Source organism: Rhinatrema bivittatum, chromosome 3 (genome assembly GCF_901001135.1).
Source record: "Rhinatrema bivittatum chromosome 3, aRhiBiv1.1, whole genome shotgun sequence".
Taxonomy (NCBI): domain Eukaryota; kingdom Metazoa; phylum Chordata; class Amphibia; order Gymnophiona; family Rhinatrematidae; genus Rhinatrema; species Rhinatrema bivittatum.
Genome location: NC_042617.1, coordinates 432590531 through 432611472, shown reverse-complemented (window position 1 = coordinate 432611472; position 20942 = coordinate 432590531). Strand labels below are relative to the sequence as shown.

General features: G+C 46.1%; 1 protein-coding gene across 3 annotated transcripts in view; it reads left to right on the top strand.

Annotated features, from left to right (window-relative positions):
• Nucleotides 1-3994: 3994 nt before the first annotated feature.
• PXDN (peroxidasin) overlaps nucleotides 3995-20942 on the top strand; it is a 275495-nt gene continuing 258547 nt past the window's right edge. For all 3 annotated transcript variants that reach the window (XM_029595788.1, XM_029595787.1, XM_029595789.1), the window contains exon 1: nucleotides 3995-4269. In XM_029595788.1, coding sequence (XP_029451648.1) covers nucleotides 4088-4269 — 182 coding nt within the window. In that variant the 5' untranslated portion in view covers nucleotides 3995-4087. The remainder of the gene's footprint in view (nucleotides 4270-20942) is intronic.

The following is a 20942-nucleotide window of genomic DNA, read 5'->3' as shown; positions in this document are numbered from 1 at the left end:
AGAATATAGCCTGTTCTTTTTCGCACTTTTCATTGCCGATTCTACTACTATGAATTGTGAGGAATCTGTACATTTGAATAGTATGAGGTTTTCTGCATCCTGTACTTCAAGTCCAACTTTTTCGATATTGGTGGAAGAAGGTGTAGAGTATCCCAAGCTTTGTCCATGAGACCTTCCAAAGTTTTATGTGGGGGTAGAGCAGTAGGCTCAGCTGGAACATCTAATATTTGCAGAAGTCCCATTACCTCAGATCTTGGGTCTGGAAGTTTCTTAGTTTCGATATTAAGTGCTAAGCCTAACTTCTCCAGGAACTTAGCATAAGTGAGATCTTCCGGCGGTGAAGTGGGCTGGGGAAGATCTTGTGGAGGGTTAGATGGAATACCGGTTGAACTTCCCAGAGTTGACAATGGAGAAAGATCCGGGGAGATCGTGTGTACAGAAGATTCAGGGGACTTAGAGTGTCATGGAGATGGTACATCCCGAGGTGGAGAGGGAGAGCATTGTGGTGATGCAGGACTTCGTGAATCTAATGGTAAAGGATTAGATTCTTGTGGTAAGCCTTGCATAAAGGAGTGTAAGAGAGTGGTGATCTGAGACATTGTTTCCTGCGCTGTCGGGCGTAGAGGTTGGTCCGGTTTTTTGGTAGACTTTTTGGATCTTTTGACCGGTGTATTTGGCAGTGGTAAATGAGGTGACTTTGGTCCCTTATGAGGCTTTGTAGGAAGAGATACTATGTCTGGAGATGACTCCCAGCCCCCTGCTTGATCGTCTACAATGATATCAGACAACACTGATGAAGGGGAATGGTTACCCCCTGGCGAAGGTGTAATGTGCCTCAGAGCAGATTTTGATACCGGAGGTGAGGAAGATGTTTTGTTTTAGAAACCGATTTACGTGGCTTGTCCTGCAGTTTAGATGTATCAGTTGTCTTCCTCAGTTGATGATGAGAAGGCTTTTATGCTTATGAGGCACTTGCTTCATAGGTGTTCGAGATGCGTCATAGATTTTTTGGATGCGTCGTGGTTATCAATGCTTTCGGTATTGCCGACGCATGCGTTGATTGCGTCGTATGATGTCCTGGAACCGGAAGGGACGCAGATTTTAACGGCGCGTCATATCCGGCGCGGCACTCAACGCATGATGTGTGGTCACTGACGCAGTCTTCGACGCACGGCCTTCCATAGCCGAGTGCGCGCGTCGAGGAGTCTCGGACCGAGGCTTTTGTAAGCCCGGTGAAGACTTGGTCGATCTTTTATCCGCTGGAGAGGGGGCATAGGAGTGCCTCAGCCTCTCCATTTTCTCAGCCCTCTGTCTCCTTGCTCGCGGGGACATCCTCCCACAGTCCCTGCATGCAGCCTGATCATGGTCGGGACCGAGGCATAAATAACAGTAATTATGCTCATCGGTCACCGACATGATCTTGCCGCAGGAGCAATACTTAAATCATGGGCTCTTCGGCATCTTCTTTCTTCTTTTCTTCAAATTTTTTAAAGATTTTAATTTTTCTGTCAGGGAGAGAGTACCCACATGTCCGTTTAGTACCATGGAAAACTAAAACTGAAGGGAAGCTTGAGGAGCGCGGGAACCTGAGGTCATGCACACTTCAAAGCTCTTCAAGCTATGAGTAAGTTCCGCCTTGGTGACATGACGGATGACATCACCCAGCATGCATGGCTAAATGCCCTGCTTATCGACGGAAAATAGAAGGACTAGGGGGCACTCCATGAAGTTAGCATGTAGCACATTTTAAACTAATCGGAGAAAATTATTTTTCACTCAACGCACAATTAAACTCTGGAATTTGTTGCCAGGGGATGTGGTTACTGCAGTTTCAATAAGTTCTTGGAGGAGAAGTCCATTACCTGCTATTAATCAAGTTGACTTAGAAAATAGCCACCACTTTTACTAGCATCAGTTGCTTGGGATATACTTAGTTTTTGGGTACTTGCCAGGTACATGTAGTCTGGATTGGCCACTGTTGGAAACAGGATGCTGGGATTGATGGACCCTTGGTCTGACCCAATATGGCAATTTCTTATGATCAGGGAGGCAACCCTAGGCTAGACTTTTTCTGCTCCCAAACTCCTCATTCCTGTGTCCATCACCGTACTCCTGGTGGAATTCAGCGCAAAAAAATTAAAATTCTGCAAACTTTATATTGGTCATGACAGTCTTTAAGTAATTACATTTTAAATTAATACAGAAAAAAATGTATTACTTACAGATGAAGAATTTTAAATATTTTGAGCACAATTTCCCTAGAAATTCACTGTAAGAGTGTCCCTTCCACTCACTGTCCTTAATCCCCTGGCCACTTTGCCCTCTCAGGCCCCAACTCCTCCACCTGCCAGTATCTCTCCCCTCCACCTCTAAGCTCAACCCCTTCCACTCTATCGCCAGTCCCAGAGTTTGACCCTGTTCTCAGTACTGCCCCTCACACAGGCACCCTCTGTACCACCCTCTCACACACATGCTCCCTCTCTCTAGTACACATACACACCCTCATACAGGCTCCCTCACTCTCTCGCACACACACATCTCCTCACATAGGGTCCCTCTCACTTGCATACACACCCTCACAAGCTCCCTTTCTCTCATGCATACATCCTCACACAGGCTACCTATGTCTCTCTCTCATGCACTCCTTCACACAGGCTCTCACACATACACAATCCCTTCACACAGGCTAGCACCCTCACATACACACGATCCCTTTTTCATACACACGAGCACTCGATCTCTCACACACATACACACTCATTCACAATCTCCTCATATAGGTTTCCTCTCTCTGGCACCCACACTCAAGCATATTCCCCCCCCCCCCCCCCCACTCACCTCCCATGCTCTCTCTCAGCCTTCCCTCTCTCACACACACACATTCACTCTCACCAGGACCTTCATCTTCGCAGCGAACTGTGCACACTCCGTTTGTGGCACAGTTTTCAGGGCGAACAGCACACATCCCGTGGCACCGGGGGGCCTTCATTTTTGCCGCGAATGGCGCTGGGGACCTTTATTTTCACCGTGAACAGCACACTGGAGATTTCATCTTCGCTGCAAGCGGAAAGATGAATGTGCCTTGCACACCAGGGCCTTCATCTTTGCGTGCTCTGTTCACGGCATGCTAGGGTCTCCTCTGCCATATTTTGCGCAGAATTACCAAATTCTGCAAAAATGGCAATTCTGCGTGGGGGGGGGGGGGATTCTGCGCAGAATTCCCCCAGGACTAAAACCATCTCTTCTCAGAAGATGTAAATAAGGGGATTCCTGTCCTACCTGTGCGCAGACAAAACTGATCTTGCCCACCCTGGGGGTTGTTACAGCAAACTTTGGCAAGTTTCATTTCTAGCTTTGGGAAGTTTATTCTGCTCTCAGCTAAATAAGACCCTTTACCTAATTTTTCCCAATAAACAATGTTGGTGAACATGAAACGTGTTTTACTTTTTCTTCGGCATAAATTCCTTCATCGATAAGCAGAACTGAAGCTACAAAGCTTGCCTTTACGATATAGACAAGGAAGGCATATCCAGGCCATACAATGGCCTCCGCTGCAGTGGTTGAAGCACATAGGACCGTTACCAGCTCGTAAGCGCGGAGGAGGCAAAGCAATTACTATCGGTTTACGTGAAAGTATTTATTAATCTCTTCGGCAGGAACGCGCTGACTTGCGTCAAAAACTGGAAAGCGAAGGTCACATGCTTGCTTGGGCGCGCGGAGGGCTGGGTCCCAAGCCGGTGTGAGAGGACGGAGGGGGAGGGCTAGGGGCCGGTGCGAGCGCGGAGAGGGGGCGGGTCAGTGCTGCACACTGGAGCGCGGAGATGGATTCAAGTCAGTAGCTTAGTATCTGCACAAGAGCGCGCACGGAGAGCTCAGCGCGAGAACGCGGAGGGGGCGGGTCCGTGCTCGACGAGGGAGCGCGGAAGGGGCGGGTCTGGGCTGGACGCGGGAGCGCGGGGGAGGGGGGCAGGTCCGTGCGCGGCGCGGGCGCGCGGAGGGGGCGGGTTAGTGGCTGGCGCCGGGTAGGCGCTCGGTTCTTCGCTCCGTTGGTTTCAGTGCCCGTCTAGCTCCCTGTTCAATTCTCACTATGGCTCTGGGCAGTCGGCGTTCGTTTTGTGCATTGCTGCTGTTTGGTTCTTGGCTTTTCGCTGCCCTGCCGCGGCCAGGGAGTGCCTGCCCGAGCCGTTGCCTTTGCTTCCGCACCACGGTGAGATGCATGCATCTGATGCTGGAGAGCGTACCCGCTGTATCCCCGCAGACCACCATCCTGTAAGTGAGGGTCGCTGGGGGGTGACGGTGCACGGGTCCTTCGGGGGCGCCTGTGGTCGGTGGCTGCACACGTGTCCCTTGTTCTGTCCTTGGCCGATCTCGTTGCTCTTTGTTTCCTTGCCGGGAGAAGGGGCTCTGGGCCGGGCGCAGGCTTCAGTTTTACTCATCCGAAGCTCCTGAGGCTGGACTGTAGTTGCTACTGCTTTACATTTTGAGCCGATCTCCTTGGGGCAGCCCTATCCCCCCGTCTCGCCTAGTAACAACAACTTTTCCTTCTGAGCTGGAAGTATATAACATTTGTTTCCAGAGGCAAATATGTATCTTATTCGAACGCATAGCGGGATAACGAGATGCCGCCAAAGTGTGCCCAAGTTTTATGTTGTTTCTGGTTTGTTTTCGAAAGTGTTCTAAGTCAGTCATTTAGTACTTCATATCTTGGGTACTGTCTTACATATGGCAGTTGAGTGGCTACATAGTTTGGAGGAGGAATTTGCATGCATCTTTACAATCTTGTTTAAAACGATCCACTCCTTTTGCTGAACCTTTGTGCTGATCGCATGCCACCTACATAGTGTGACTTTGATTTAAAAAAAATGCAAACACAATTTTTTATTTGTAGAATCATAATCGCAATAAGAATTAAAACGAGTAAGACAGCTTGGCCTTGGCTGTGGAAAGGGTTTGGAGGACTCGCTTACCGCTACATAAAGCTTTTTCTTCCTTGCTTATATTTTTGGATGCGAAAAACATAACCGTTGATGCACTGGGGACTTGGAGTTTTGATGTGTTTATTAAGTTGCTTAGTATATAACTTTCATTTTATTTTCTATTTTCCGTACTTGACGGGCTTCCTTTACAAACTGGATAATCGTTTTGCCAGGATCCTTAAAGTAGTGCAGAAGTAAAGGATTTGGGGAACCATACAGGAAGTGGCGGGATATGGTATAATACTTAGGTTGCATCAAAATGCATTTACAGAACTTCTCTAATCAGTTGATGCATTGACTTTATTTAAAGTTTTTAGTTTAGTTTTGTTTTTTATTTCGGTTTGGCACTTTTTTGTTTACAGTATGCAGATGCATATTAAACTTGGACACAGCTTCTAAAGAATCCAATGCAGTTGTAAGTTAGCATAACACCATACGTGTAATATTGGGTGGCGTGATTGAGTCAGGGGAACAAAGTTAGGCAAGACAAACTTTCATGCCTAGCTGTTTAAACCTTGTCTGTTAAGCGAAAATGAATTGTATTTATACTGTCTCTGGTTTTCTTGCCATAATAAAACAAAGTGAGTTAATTAAAAATATGATTCAAAGCTCTGGTGATCCATTGCACAAGAATTTAATGAATTGTTTTAGAACAAAAGGACTTCTAATGACAGCTGAGAGCAGTGTAAGGACAGATTTATTTCACTTTTTGAAAAATGTTAGTAACTGTAGTGTGTAGTGAAATTTGATCTGAGGTTTTGTCAAAGCACAAAATAAAATGCAGAGACTGGAAGTAGAAGGGAAACCTAAAATTGTTAATCATCCTGAGATTTTAGGAATTTTGAGAGAAGGGAAGAAATTGGGGTCTGAGAATAGGAGAGAATTTTGTCTGATGGGCTAGGGACTGGGGAGAGGGGTAGATTGTAAACTATACAGATTTGTGATTAGGAAGCTTTGTATTGTGATGAGATGGTTCCTTGTAGTACCCACTCTTGTGTTTAAAGGACTTTGGGGATTGAAGATAGTTATAAGGGTTAAGATTGAGCTGTCCTGCTATGTTGCCCAATACACTATAGAGCTTGGGAAAACAAATATATACCTCCACTGGTGACTAGTATGTAGTCCTCATCATCCTTTTCTTAGCTTTACAAAAATATAATAATATTAAGCATAAATGCAGAATGATAACAATTAATATAAAAATATAACATAACAATGGTTCTTTAGCCTCCCATAGCTTACACAGTTAAATCAATGCATTCTGGGAAGGCCTGGATAAAAAGCCAGGTTTTGAGAGCTTTCTTACATAGCTGGAGTTGATATGCAATAGAAAACCCACAGGTATGTAACCATAATTACATAAACAACTTGGACTAGGGTTAATTGCTAACACTACTACTATTACTTATTATTTCTGTACCACTGCAATAGATGCACAGTGCTCCATAGAATTAACTAATTTAATTCTTTTTTTATGGGGTTACGCTTTTCTATGATTAAACTTGCACTCGATGCACTTTACAATGCATCATTAATACTGCTACAGTTCTGCTGAGTACAACATACATTGCAAAAACTTACAGGGTCATTCATCAAAGTGCATTAGGGTGTTAACACCCGCATGCATGCCTTATTCTTTCATCACACGATGCGTATGCAAATTCTGACAATTTAGTCAAAGGGGAGGAGTTTGGGCAGGGGATATGAAAATGAGGTATGTTTAATGTTGCATGTGATAGTATAACCCATGTTATCGCATGTTTTACGCCGGATAAATGCACCTTTTTTTCCTGGCGTTAAGCCCTAGCTCGATAGCACCCAGGTAGAGAGTGCATCAAGCTAGGGAGAGAGGCCTTGTAGAAATCTCATCTTTGTGTATCTTTCCTAATTCCAAATCACATCAAATCTTCACTAATATGTACTGTGCTGTTTGTATGTCTAACTGTGCTTGTAAAACTGACCCCCAAACCCCTAGACCACCACCAAAACCTCACCTTGAGTTACTAGATGACCCTTCTATAGTGGTATAAATAGATGGTTTAATATGAGAGCCTTATAGAGTGTATGTGTCTCTCTCTCTTTCTCAGCATGTGTTGGTGATCTGTAAAATTACATTAACCATGCCCCTTTTTTTATCACGGGCATTATTCATGCGAAATTTATAGCATTTTGATTAATCTAGGGATTAGTGTCTTCTGTAATTAAATAGCCTGGGAATATGTTATCCTTTTTAAGGGCAATAACCTGATTAAAGCGCTGAGGGGTTCACCCCCCCCCCTAGCTCCCTGACTGGACCCTAGTGCTATGAGGGGGATGTCCCCCCTCCCAGCTCCTTTTCCAGACTATAGCCACAAATGTGACCCTGTGTAAAAACAAAACAAATTTGCTCACCCTTAAATTGTTAAAAATCCTAAAAAAAAAAAAAAGTAGGATTTTAGTCAGGATTTTAATATAGCTAGAGAAGGGATCATAATGCACAAACTGGGAGATGTTATTTCAGGCATATGATTCGCAAGATGGAAAGCTAGGAGCTGAGAATTGGAAACAAAGAAAGGCACAGAAGAGCAGCTTGCCCAATGAGCAGGCTGATGTACAAAGATGCGTTCAGCTAAACACACAGATTTACCTGCTCTGAAGCTCATTTTGTGAGCATAAACCTTACTGCTGATTCAGCAAGGAGTTTACTCCTGGGGGAATTCTGTGCACAAAAACTTAAAATTCTGCATATTTTATACTGGTCAAAATAACACAATTTACATGACAGTCTTTAATTACTTTTTAAATTAATACAGAAAAAAGTTAATAAAGATGCAGAATTGTAAATATTTTGAGCAGAATTTCCTTGAAATTCACTGTAAGAGTGTCCCTTCCACTCACTGTACTTAATCCCCTGGCCAGTTTGCCCTCTCAGGCCCCCTCTCCTCCACCTCTAGGCTCAACCCCTTCCATTCTATATTGCCACTCCTAGAGTTTGACCCCATTCTCAGTACTGCCCCTCACACAGCTCCCTCTGTCCCCCTCTCTCTCGCTCTCTCTCACACATGCTTCCTTTCTAGTGCACCTACACCCTCATACAGGCTCCCTCACTCTCTTGCATACACACCCACACAAGCTCCCTTTCTCTCTCAAGCATACACCCTTACACAGGCTACCTGTGTCTCTCTCATGCACCCCATCTCACAGGATCTCTCTTACATACACACTCCTTCACAATATCCTCCTATAGGCTCCCTCTCGCTCACTCGCGCTCTGTCTCTCCCCCCCCGCGCTCGCTCGCGCTCTGTCTCTCCCCCCCCCGCGCTCGCTCGCGCTCTGTCTCCCCCCCCGCGCTCGTCGCAGCTCTGTCTCCCCCCCCCCGCGCTCGCTCGCGCCTCTGTCTCCCCCCCCCGCGCTCGCTCGCGCTCTGTCCCCCCCCGCGCTCGCTCGCGCTCTGTCTCCCCCCCGCGCTCGCTCGCCGCTCTGTTCTCCCCCCGCGCTCGCTCGCGCTCTGTCTCCCCCCGCGCTCGCTCGCGCTCTGTCTCCCCCCTCGCGCTCGCTCGCGCTCTGTCTCCCCCCCCGCGCTCGCTCGCCGCTCTGTCTCCCCCCCTGCGCTCGCTTCGCGCTCTGTCTCCCCCCCGCGCTCGCTCGCGCTCTGTCTCCCCCCCGCGCTCGCTCGCGCTCTGTCTCCCCCCGCGCCTCGCTCGCGCTCTGTCTCCCCCCGCGCTCGCTCGCGCTCTGTCTCCCCCCCCCGCGCTCGCTCGCGCTCTGTCTCCCCCCCCCCGCGCTCGCTCGCGCTCTGTCTCCCCCCCCCCCCCCGCGCTCGCTCGCGCTCTGTCTCCCCTCCCCCCCCCGCGCTCGCTCGTGCTCTGTCTCTCTCCCTCCCCCCTGCTGCTGCGCTCTTGCTTGCACCTCTCTTCCCTGCTCTCTCTAACTCACCCCCCTGCTGTCGCTCTTTCTCTATCTCACCCCTGCTGTCACTCTCTCGCATCCCCCCTCTTTCATTCACACTCACCCACCCACCCACTCACTCCTCTTTACACACATTTACTCTCATCGGGGCCTTCATCTAGGCTGCAAGTGGAGCGCGTCCTGCGGCACGTGGAGGCCTTCATCTTCACTGTGAAAGGCACACACTCCATTCGCGGCATGCAGGGGTCTCCTCTGCCATTCCCCCCCCCCCCTGCGCAAAATTACCAAATTCTGTGCAGGGGGGAATTCTGTGCAAATTCTGCGCTCCGCAGTAGCACAGAATTCCCCCAGTACTAGGAGTTCTACACTCATAAATTGAGCCATCAATAATGTGCAGTCACCTTAGTGCCCTCGCTTGGAAATTTTATACTAATGAGGGCATTAAGTATGCCCTTTCTATGCAGAGAGATGCGCTGGCTGAACACATTTTTTTTTAACTCTGGAAACTTTATGCCTGATCAGAGGTGGTGTAAAATTTTTTAGCATTGCTGTCTACAGATGGATAGGCAAAAGAGAAATTTTCCTGAGGACTGCCAGATAAGTATGGACTTTGCCACATAAATGGCAGAGCTTAGGTGCTGCCACTTAACACGTATAACTCAGTAGTTGTCTGGCTGGCCTGAGAGATTTTTTTTTTTTTTTTGCTTGCTCTGCATCATATACAGTGCTGCGCTGCAGGGCTGTCATTGGCTTGACTGTTCCGGTGATGGTTTCCTTACACCCCATCCTCTTCCAAATTAAAATGTGCATTCAGCCCATGCTAAATACATGTTTTAAACTCATTAAACACATATTTGAACTCCAAATGCATTAGTATATCATTATCTTACTGTATCAGGAGTTAAAAAATGAATCTGTGCATTAAGAAACTGCATTGGATTTCACACAAGTTTTTTTTTAACACACAGATTATTGCATCGCAGTGAGAGTTTGTGAGATGCAGTGTAGGAGTTGAGGAGAAGTAGTGATGAGCTGCAGAGTGAGTGTACTTATAGGTGAGTAAGAGAAGCTTGAACTGTATGTTGAATGGAATGAAGAACCAAGGTAGTGGCATGGGAAGATGTTTTATATGGTTGTGATGAGATCCGAGGAAGAAAAATTGTGTAACTGAATTGTTAATAGACTGTAATGGATCCATTGGTATACCTGGTAGGGGCAGATTGCAATAGATGACAGTGGAGAAGTGTTTTGGTAGTGTGTTCACAAAGGTAGGGATAGAATTTAGTGTTAAAGAGAAGGAAACATATTATAGCAGTGTTTTGGAGGTGTGCCCAGAAGGAGAGAGAGGAATGAAAGTTCAGCCTAAGTTTTTATGCTGAAGGGTCTGGGATGATTGCAATGTTATCCAGAGAGAGAGAGTGGTTGGGAGTAAAGATAATTTCTTTGTTGGCTTTGTTAAGTTTAAAATGGTGGTGGAACATCCAGGTTGTGGTGATAGACAAGCAGACTAAGATTTGGGGACCAGATTCTTAGTGAAATTTCTGGGGCAGCAAAGTAGATCTAGGAGTCATCAACATAAACATTGTGCTGTAGATCAGTACACCTGGGGGTAGATTTTCAAAACTGCGTGCCAATTTTATAACATGCATGCGCCGGCGCGCGCATGTTATAAAATCTGATGGGCGCTGGATTTTACCATCCATGTGCGGGTGGACCACTACTCACGTGTGCAGGAGGGGGGGGGGGATTTTCAAATTATGCACAGCGACACAATTGGCCTTTTTTCGAGTTCCCTCCTTAATTGGAGCGGACTGGGAGGGCATTTCCCTACCCCCCTGCCTAACCTTCTTCCCTTTCTCCTCTCCTCTCCACCCCGACCCCTAACCCCTACCTAACTACCCAAATTTTTTTTATTTTACTATTTAATGCTCCTCCGGAGCAGAAGTATTTTCTGTGCACCAGCTGGGAGAATATCAAAATTTATTGTGGGGGACATCCACTGTCCCATTCCCTCCCAACACACCTATATAACCTCCCCTAAAATTATTTTTCAGTTGATCCTGATATCTTTACCCCTCTCCCCAGCATTTTCCCCTTTTCTCCCACTCCAATTCTATTCATTGTCTCCCTTCTTTTCAAAATTCTCCTTCCCTTCCAAGAAGCCCCCTATTCTGTCACCCCTCACAGAATCCAACCTCTCTTCCACTCACAAAATTTCCCTCCCCCAAATATTATTTGTGACTTGATCTGGTGACTTCAGGCTCCTTTTCTTTCCATTTTCAGCAGCATGCTCATGTTCCTGCGATTTGTAGTGAAGTCCTATATTGCACTTCTGAGATTGCAGAGACAGGGATCCTGCCAGAAACTTCTTCTGGTTGGGGGGGGGTTTCTTCCTATCTGTGTTTGGATGGGTGACTGTGAAGCCATGCTCTTGCCAATGCTTCGGTTCCAGAGCTTCCCTGGAGCTATACTAGCAGCTCAACCCTGTCCCCAATGGCAGCTAAACTCTCCTGCAGGAGCCAAGAGGAGCCATGCAACCTCTGTTCTGTGTGACTTTATCTCAGTGTGCCGGGAAAGCATTCACCTAAGCAGTGCTTTCCCAGGTGCACAGAGATGAGGTCATCAGAAATGAGCCTGCAAGGCTCCTCTCGGTGCACAGTGATGAGGCTGCTGTCTGGAGGAGGTCTGAGGTATATTTTCACTGGGGGTGGGGGAGGAAGGAGGGACTTGAATACCGCAGGCTCTTTTGCCTGGACTGGCTTTTGGGAGGTTTGGAAAAGTAGTGTCTGCAACTGTTCAAGACACACAAAATTAGGGTAAAAATCTATTTAAATTGATTTTCACTTTTGAAAAAATCTGGGAATTTACATATGAAAATTGGTTGAAACTGAAAATGAAGGTTCCTAAAGATACTTCACAGTCCAAGGGTAACAGAGTACAGATGACATTGCCACAGGTCTGAGACAAGTGGGGAAGCAGGAACATCAGCATTTGGCCGGCAAAGTGCAGGTAGGAAATTCAAAATTTTACAGGCAGGGAAATCTCTAAAACAGTTTTTTAGTTAGGAAAGCAAAGGTCAAAAGCCTAGGCTAGAAGCTTCTGAGCTTATATGTTTTTAATGCAATTGCCATAGGATGCAAAAATCAATATTTTGATTGGACATTACCATAATCCCTTGGGCATAGGATTGGTGGGCTTCAGAAGCTGTTTTCTTGCAGAGCTGACATTCACATAGATTTCAGGTGGATGACAACATGCTGGAAACCATCTGATTATCCAAGACCTCTTAATTAGACACAAGCTCAGTCAAGTCAGTGTTCAGCGGTACTAGCCTATTAAGAAAGAATGCTCAATTTATCCAGCTATTGTAGGTGTTCTTCTCAGGGCAGCTTGACCTTCACTTACAAAAACTGTAGGAGGTATCACGTAGTGTTGGTTTCCATTTTGTGTGGCTTGGCCTGAATTCAGTTTAGTTCATAGTTGCACACCACTCCTTATTCAGGGTGACCAGTTAGTCCTTGTAGGAAATACCTGGCAGATAATGGATAAATCCATTCCAAGTTGCACATACTCAGTTCTTATGTACTTTAATTACTGTTTGTGAATAATTTTTCAGTAAAATAGTGTAGTTTGGAAATAAACAATTAAAAAACAAGTTATAGTTTATATCTTTTTATTGGACTAAATATATTTGTTACTAGCTTTCAAGAGCTATGCTTCCTTCATCAGGTCAATGTATTGACATTTCTTAGTGTGTAGACAGATGGACTCAGGACCAGTGGGTTTATGCTCCCCTGCCAGCAGATGGCGACAGAGTCAACTGATGTCACAGTATATATAACCCTGCAGTGACCTCAGCCTGCCAGTATTCTCCATCTCCCTATGGGGATTGCTTTGAGATTTTTGAAAGGAGAAAATTGAAATTCTAAATTCAGAAAAAGAAAGCCCTGCTCTCCTGTGGTGATACCCAGCGGTCCTTCCCCAAGTTGAGAATTCCTGAGGCAATTTCCCTGGTCCCTTAGAGGTGTGCCTTGGTCCGGTATCTGGGTTTTCCGTTGAGGACTTAGCTGCTAGTTCAGCTGAAAGGCAGCGGGTGTAGGAGGCGCAGTGATGGCAGATGTCCCTCCCCTCGCAACCAGAGACTGTCTCTGTACTTAGCTGGTAATCACTGAGCTCAGGTAAGGTTTTAAAAAAAAAAGTTTTATGTGAATCAGAGACAGTCAAAGGGGTTTCAGGACTTTGTTCTCGGCGTGCCGTGCCGACTTTAGTTTCCGCTCCCGTTGGGATTGGGGAACTGGGCAACTTGGTGGGCTAGGCCCCACACAGGCTTTTTTCTTGGACACCGCGTGGTAGGCCACGACTGTTTTCTCATGCTCTTGTGCGTGTTCTGCTGCCCTCTATAGGCCATCAGTGTGCGCAGTGTGTCAGCTCTGTGCACCGTTGTGCACTTGGTTTTTGGGCAAGTTTTTTATGCGCACAAACTTCTTTATGTGCTTAACTTGGTGCATAGGTTATCCGCGTGCCTTGCCGTGCTTTCTTCTAGGCACCTATTTTTTGGGCGCATTTTATTTTTGAGAGCGAGCCGATCCAACGCACGTTTACCGCAGCGATGGTGACTGTATGCAAGACGTCTAAGCTTCTTCCTATTTGTGTTACCTATCATATTAGGGCTTCTCAGCTGACTTGGCTTCTAACCTGTGTCAGAGCATAAGTCCTTAGAAGCTCAGGGAGAGTTGTCTTCCTCAGATTTTGCTAAGCCTGGATCTTCCCATTATGATGATGGTTGATCACGGCCTTGACTGGGGGGGACGTCAGATCTTGGTTCTTGCTTGACTGCCTCCTCTGCTGGCGAGGACGGTTCTGTGGGACCAGCTCCAGTTCCTTCTGGGCTTGGTCTGGACCCAGCTGCTTTTTCTTGGGTGAAAGTTTTTCAAGGTTTACAAGTCTTTCTTCAGATGCAGTCCTCTGCTTCCCCCATTTCTGTCCAATCGGACCCTCAGCTGGGGGGCTCCTCCCTCTTCCAGTCCTATGCTTAAGTGCCGGGGATCGCTGCAGCTCCCTGCAGGTATTCCCGACAGGAATCCTGATGGCACTGATGATGAGGTTGATCCAGATTCCCTGGAAGACAGGGAAATTCCTCCAGTACTAGAACCGTATCAAACCATGTTGCAGTTCTTTCATAGAGATGAACTGCTAGCCTCGATTTCCCAGACCTTGAAACAGCTGGGTGTGCCTGGTTTGGATGCTATGTCAGAACCGAGGAAGAATCCCATTTTGTTTTTTGCCAGTGATGGATGCCATCCAGGAATTGATTGATCTGGAATGGGATGCCCCAGAGACTATTTTAAAGGGGATCGGACATTGGAAGGCCTGTACCCCCTGGATCTAGCTGTGAGAGAGTGTTTGCATTTTCCCAAAGTGGATGCTCTGTTATGCCGTGTCTAAGTGGATGACTATCACTTTAGAGGGAGGAGCGGCTTTGAAGGATGTACATGATAAAAGGATTGAGGCTATTCTTTTTTTTTTTTTTTTATTTATTTATTTATGCAATTTTACAATTATAATTACAAAGAACCAACTTTGTTAAATATTCGGTGCAATAGTAAAAGAAATATTTTTAAGTAATAAAGAAAAAACTTGAAATATTAGGAATACAGTCATATTTTATGCATTATATTCCTATTTCTTACTATTACATCATAATAAGAAATTGTGGGGGGAGTATATTCTATATTAAGAGGAATTATAAGATATTCATTCAAAAACAAAGTAGATGGATCGGCTCAATACATCAATATCATTTTATACCCCAGTATTATCATTTGCATTACTATGTCTCCTTCCTTCCAAGAACTGCTTTAGATGCTCAGGAATAAAAAAGATAAAGGTGTTGTTAGACCATTTTATAATACAACGACATGGATAGCGAAGTGTAAACTTTGCGCCTGTTGCTATTACTTCGGGTTTCAGAGATAAGAATTCTTTACGTCTGATTTGTGTTGGTCTAGCTAAATCTGGAAACAGACGCACTTTCTGATCATGAAACAGAGCATTCAGATTTTTAAAATATGCTTTCATTATTAGGGAAAAATCTGCCTCTGAATAACATGAAATAAACAATACTGCTCTATCTACCACCTCCAATACAGAATTTTCCAAATAATGAGTCAAATCAGGAATATTAGAATTAGCTTCCCCTCTCTGAGGAGTTGAAGCCATTCTCTGTACAAGAAAATTTATCTTTTTGAAGGCAGGAATCTTTTCTTCTTCAATCTTTAAGACATCTTTCAAGTATCTTCTCAATGTTAATAAAGGAATTTCTCCCATTATCTTCGGAAAGTTCAAAATTCTAATATTCAGATGCCTTAAATAATTTTCAACTGTTTCCAATCTACATGATAAAGAGGTATTTTCACGAGTAAGACCACCAGTGGCTTCCTGAACGCTCTTTAATTCTTGCTTTATTTCTGTCACCGTTTGTAATTGTTGTTGCATGGTCGTACAATCTTCCTTTCTTATTAAATCCAATTTCTTTTCGACATTTGCAACACGTTTAGCTTGTTCTCATAGGAGTTTTGACATACCTGCCATGAATTCCCATAACGAGTCCATCGTCACCACCTCCGGTTTCGTAAAATCCTCCATTTGCGTTTTAGTTGTTCCAGGGAACTCTCCATGTTGCCCTTCTTCCACTACAAGGTTCCCAGGGCTTCCAGTCAGTCCTCCGCTCGCGTGTTCTCGGGGTAACAGGTTTCCTAACGCCACAGACACTTCCGGGTATACAACGGCGGTCCCAGCGTATTCAGGACCTTCAGCGGATGTCCCGCCTCTTGCCTGAACATCGCCCGAAGTCCCCGGTGAGGAAGCCATCGGAGGAGGTCTGGGGTCCGGCGGGGACAGTGTAACATCCCCGGACAGAAGTAGGTTCCCTCCTCCTACCCCGTCAATGGGGCTTAACCCCGCCGCTGTAGGTAGTATTGGAACGGCGTATTGAGTTATCAAACTCTGCTCCGTGCAAGGGCCTGGTTCAGCTGGGTAGACGCGGACCTTGCCCTTTCGTTTATGCGGCATTTTGTAAAAAGAAACTCCCGAACAAACGGGTCTAAGAGGTAATGTTAAGAGGAGCAGGAACCAGCACGTCCGTTCACGCCGCCATCTTAACACGCCCCTTGAGGCTATTCTTAAGCAAGCTTTTGAGGCAGTAGGAATGAATTTACAGATTGCTTCCTGTTGCGCCCTAGTGACGAGATCTTGTCTGCTTCTCTCTCAGGAGGCTGATGAGTCTGGAGGGAATTCCAGAGTGTTTTATGTGGAGCCTGCTGCTACCTTTTTAGTAGACGCAGGCTGTGATTTGGTTCGGACCTCTGCCAGAGGAGTGGCTTCGGTTATAGCGGCCAGGCGCAAAACTCAGGTTGTAAAATTGGTCAGCTGACACAGCTTCCAAAGCCAATCTCACCAAGATGCTCTTATAAAGGCTCGATGTTGTTTGGGAGTGAGTTGGAGAAACTGGCTAGTAAGTGGGGCAAGTCTCCAGTGCCTCAGTTGCTGGAGGATAAGAAACAGTTACAGTGCCCCTTTGGTATGAGGAGTCATTTCTAGGCTTCCAGGCATTTTTGTCCCTACAGAGAGACGACCTTTAAGTGGACTCGGCCTTTCGGTAGGTCTCTGTCCTTTTGTCCCCAGCAACCCAAGAGAGGAGCGGGCTTGGATGATGGACTTTCCCGAGCTTCCCAATGAAGGTTTGCTGACCCACCTTCCAGAACAGGAAATAGGAGGACATTCTCTCTCTTTCTCTCTCTTATCGGAGGTGGGTCGAAATCACATTGTTCCAATGGGTCCTGGAGGTGATACGCGAAGGGAATTTTGCAGTTTTCCTTGGGATGTATTCATTGTGTCTCCTTGCAACTCCCCGCAGAAGAATCAGGCAGTGGAGTTCACGCTTCAAAGTCTCCTCACATTGAGGGCTATGGTTCCAGTGCTCACGTCTCAAGAATGTATGGGGCAATATTACATTTATTTTGTTGTGCCCAAGAAAGAGGGCTTCTTTCATCCCATCTTGGATCTCAAGAGGGTCAACCGTCACTTGAAGGTGACTTATTTTCAAATGGAAACCTTACACTCTGTAATAATGGCGGTGTAGTCGGGGGAATTTCTGACCTCCTTGGATCTGCCAGAGGCTTACCTGGAACACCAACACTTTCTACGCTTTGTGGTGTTGGGGTGCCATTATCAGTTTTGGGTGCTGCCTTTTGATCTAGCTACCGCTTCCAGAACATTTTCCAAGATTATAGTGGTGGTAGCGGCGGCCTTGCGAATAGAAGGAATCCTGGTGCACCCGTATTTGGACGACTGGCTGATTCGAGCCAAGTCTCAGGAATAGAGCCACCTGGTGACACACGGGGTGATCTCCATATTGCAGGAGCTCACTTGAGTGGTGAACCTGACCAAGAGCAATCTTCAACCATCTCGGTCGTTGGAGGATCTGGTTCAACAAGGGAGAGGACCGAGTTTTCCTACCAGAAGTTTGGATCCAGAGATTGATGTGTCATGTGGTCAGTTGATGATCACCATATGCCTGATTGTGTGGTCCGAACTAGAGGTACTCTGCTTGATGGCAGCTATCCTGCAAGAGGTGCTGTGGAAAAGGGCACATATACGTCCTGTTCAGCACGCTCTGATATCTCGTTGGATTATGCAGTTCGGCTCCACTTGCCGATGGAAATCTGCTCCCGTCTCCAGTGGTAGTTGCAGGAGGATCATCTGAGAAAGGGAATTCCATTGTCCTCTCTAGCCTGGTTGGTACTCACGACAGATGCGAGTCTCCACTGTTGTGGGGGCTCACAGTCTAGAGTTAACAGGCCAGGGGTGCTGGAATGCCAAAGAGTCCTGCTGGAACATAAATTGTATGGAGGCCTGGGTGATATGGCTAGCATGCTTGCAGTTCAGCCACAGACTGCAGAATCAAGTGGTTCGCATGATGTTGGAGAATGTGACGACGGTGGTCTATATCAATCACCATGGAGGGAACCATGAGCCAGGAAGTGTCGCAGGAATTCGACCAGCTGATGGAATGGGCGGAAGGTCATCTGCAGATGAGCTCGACATCTCACGTTGCAGGAAGAGACAACGTAACAGTGTACTTTCTCAGCAGGGAGAGTCTGGACCCAGGAGAGTGGGTGTTGTCAGCTGGGGCCTTCTGATCCTAGACCTGCTGACAACTTCAAAATGGATAGGTTCCTCACTTCTACAATTGCAGGAGAGTTCCGTAGTCCCTGGGAATAGACGCTCTCGTACAGGTCTAGCCGGAAGACACATTGCTTTATGCTTTTTCTCATTTTTTGGGCAGGATAATTCGCAAGATCAAAGGCCACAGGGTGCTAGTACTCCTGGTGGTGCCAGACTGGCCCAGGCCCCCATGCTATGCGGATTTTTGATGACTCCTGGTGGAGACCCCACTTCGTCTTCCAATGCAAATTGATCTGCTTCAGCAGGGGCTGGTTCTTCCCGAGGATCCAACTCTATTCTGTCTTACAGTTTGGCACTTGAGAGGGCTCACCTGTTAAAGTGTGGTTATTCCTTTGTGGTGATTGCCACTTTACTCTGCGCTCACAAGTTCTCCACTTGCTTGGCTTATATGCAGGTTTGGAGAGTTTTTGAGGACTGGTGAGAGGAGTGGGAGTGTTCTTCTTTGTTCAGTTAAGATCCCTCGCATTCTGGATTTTTTGCAGGATGGATTGAATAAAGGCTTGGCCCTTAATTTTCCTTGAAGGTGCAGGTTATGGCTCTTGCCTGGTGAATGCTGTTTCTTTATCTCATCCTGATGTGGCCCATATTTTGTAGTGAGTAAAGCCCTTAAGCCTCTCTTGAGGTTACCGGTTCCATTGTGGAGCCTTATTTTGGTGCTGGACTTTTGGCGGGCCCTACTTTCTGACCACTGTATAGCTTTCCCTTACAGTTGCTGAATGAAGACTGTGTTCCTGGTGGTTATATGTTCTGCGTGTCTGATTTCTGAGTTAGTCCTATTTTTGCCAAGAGCCATTCCTTCGGGTGACCAAGTGGTCAGTGATGTGGAGATCGCCTGTTTGTTCTCCATGGCAGGAGTAAGCAGGGTGCTTCGGCTTCGCAGGCTACCATAGTTTGTTGAATTAAGGAGGTGGTCACAGCTGCATATGTGGATGCTGGAAAGCTTTTGCCTACTCCAGGTTAGGGCTCATTCCACTAGGGCCCAGGCAGTGTCATGGGTGGTAGTTAGTCTGTTTGTCTCCCGTTGATATCTGCCGAGCTGCGACATGGTCCTCCATTATACACTTTTTCCAGGTTTTATCGTATGGATGTACAGGCCCGGGAGGATGCAGCCTTTGCACGTGTGGTGTTGACTGGACCGCAGGCAGCCTCCCACCCTGTTGGGGATTTCCTTTGATACATCCCACTGGTCCTGAGTCCATCTGTCTACATGCTAGGAAATGGAGAAATTACTTACCTGATAATTTTGTTTTCCTTAGTGTAGATAGATGAGCTCAGCTTCCCGCTCTCGGCTGCAGCATGCGTGTGTCAGTAGTTGTCCTGTGGGGCTCTGGGTCCCAAGGGATTACTAGTAAGTGTTCATCCAGTCCCTAGCTTGGGGTACCTAGAATCTTATGTGAGTTCAGTGTTTATGGTTGGGTGAGTATAGTTCTGGTTATCTGTTTTTAATCAAGTTTTTTGCTAGTCTGTCCACAGTTGCTTTTGAAGAGAATACTGGCAGGCTGGGGTCACTGCAGAGTGTTATATACTGTGATATCAGCTTGCTCTGTCTCCTGCTGGCAGGGGAGCATAAACCCACTGGTCCTGAGTCCATCTGTCTACACTAAGGAAAATGAAATTATCAGGTAAGTAATTTCTCCATTTTATTTTTCAGTGGCAAAGTTTGAGTCTTAAAAGTACTTGTGCAATCTTCGAAATACATATTCTCATGTGTTTGTTTTTTTTAATTATATTTCTCTCTTAACTCAGTGGTGCTGAAACTGCTCCTTGGACAAATTTGGGTTTTTAGGATATCACCAATGTATATGCATGCTAGTTATATGTGCCTGTCCTGTCTGCATGTCATATTCCATTTTGATGGTTGCTTTTCACTTGTCTATGCTTCATGTTTTGGCTCTATCCTAGTGGTAAAATGACACACTTTTCTGACACTGATCAGCACAGCGTGAACATAAGTACATGAGAAATTGCCATATTGGGTCAGACCAAGGGTCCATCAAGCCCAGCATCCTCTTTCCAACAGTGGCCAATCCAGGCTACAAGTACCTGGCAAGTACCTAAGCATTAAGTAGATCCCATGCTACTGATGCCAGTAATAGCAGTGGCTATTCCCTAAGTCAACTTGATTAATAGCAGTTAATGGACTTTTCCAAGAACTTATCCAAACATTTTTTTAAACCCAGCTACACTAATTGCTCTAACTACATCCTCTGGCAACAAATTCCAGAATTTATTTGTGCGTTGAGTATTGAGAATGTTCTCCGATTAGTTTTAAATGTGCTGCTTGCTAACTTCATGGAGTGCCTCCTAGTCATTCTGTTATCGATTCACATTTACCTGTTCTAGTCCTCTCATGATTTTAATGTCCTCTATCTTATCCCCCCTCAGCCATCTCTTTTCTAAGCTAACCGCTTTAGCCTTTCCTCACAGGGGAGCTGTTCCATCCCCTTTATCATTTTGGTTGCCCTTCTCTGTATCTTCTCCATCGCAACTATCGGCTCGATACAGTAAGGCCGCGGTAAAAACAGTGCGGCAGTGTCAGGCGCACCCTTCCTCCCCGCACGCACAGTTCTCCTGACCTAACGCCTGATTCTCTCTTCTAATCGCATGCAAATGCATGCCACGGCTGTGAAGCGTTAGGGAAGGGTTATGCCCGCGCAACCCATTTTACTGTATAGGCGCTGTAACAGCGCCTATACAGTAACCTGGGTGCGCTGGTACCTGTCATTTCAAATGACATTTGAAATGACAGGCACCAGGAAGTGTAAAAAAGTGTAAAAAGTGTAAAAAACAAAAAACCTGTGTGTTATATAAAAAAATAAAAAAATTTTAAAT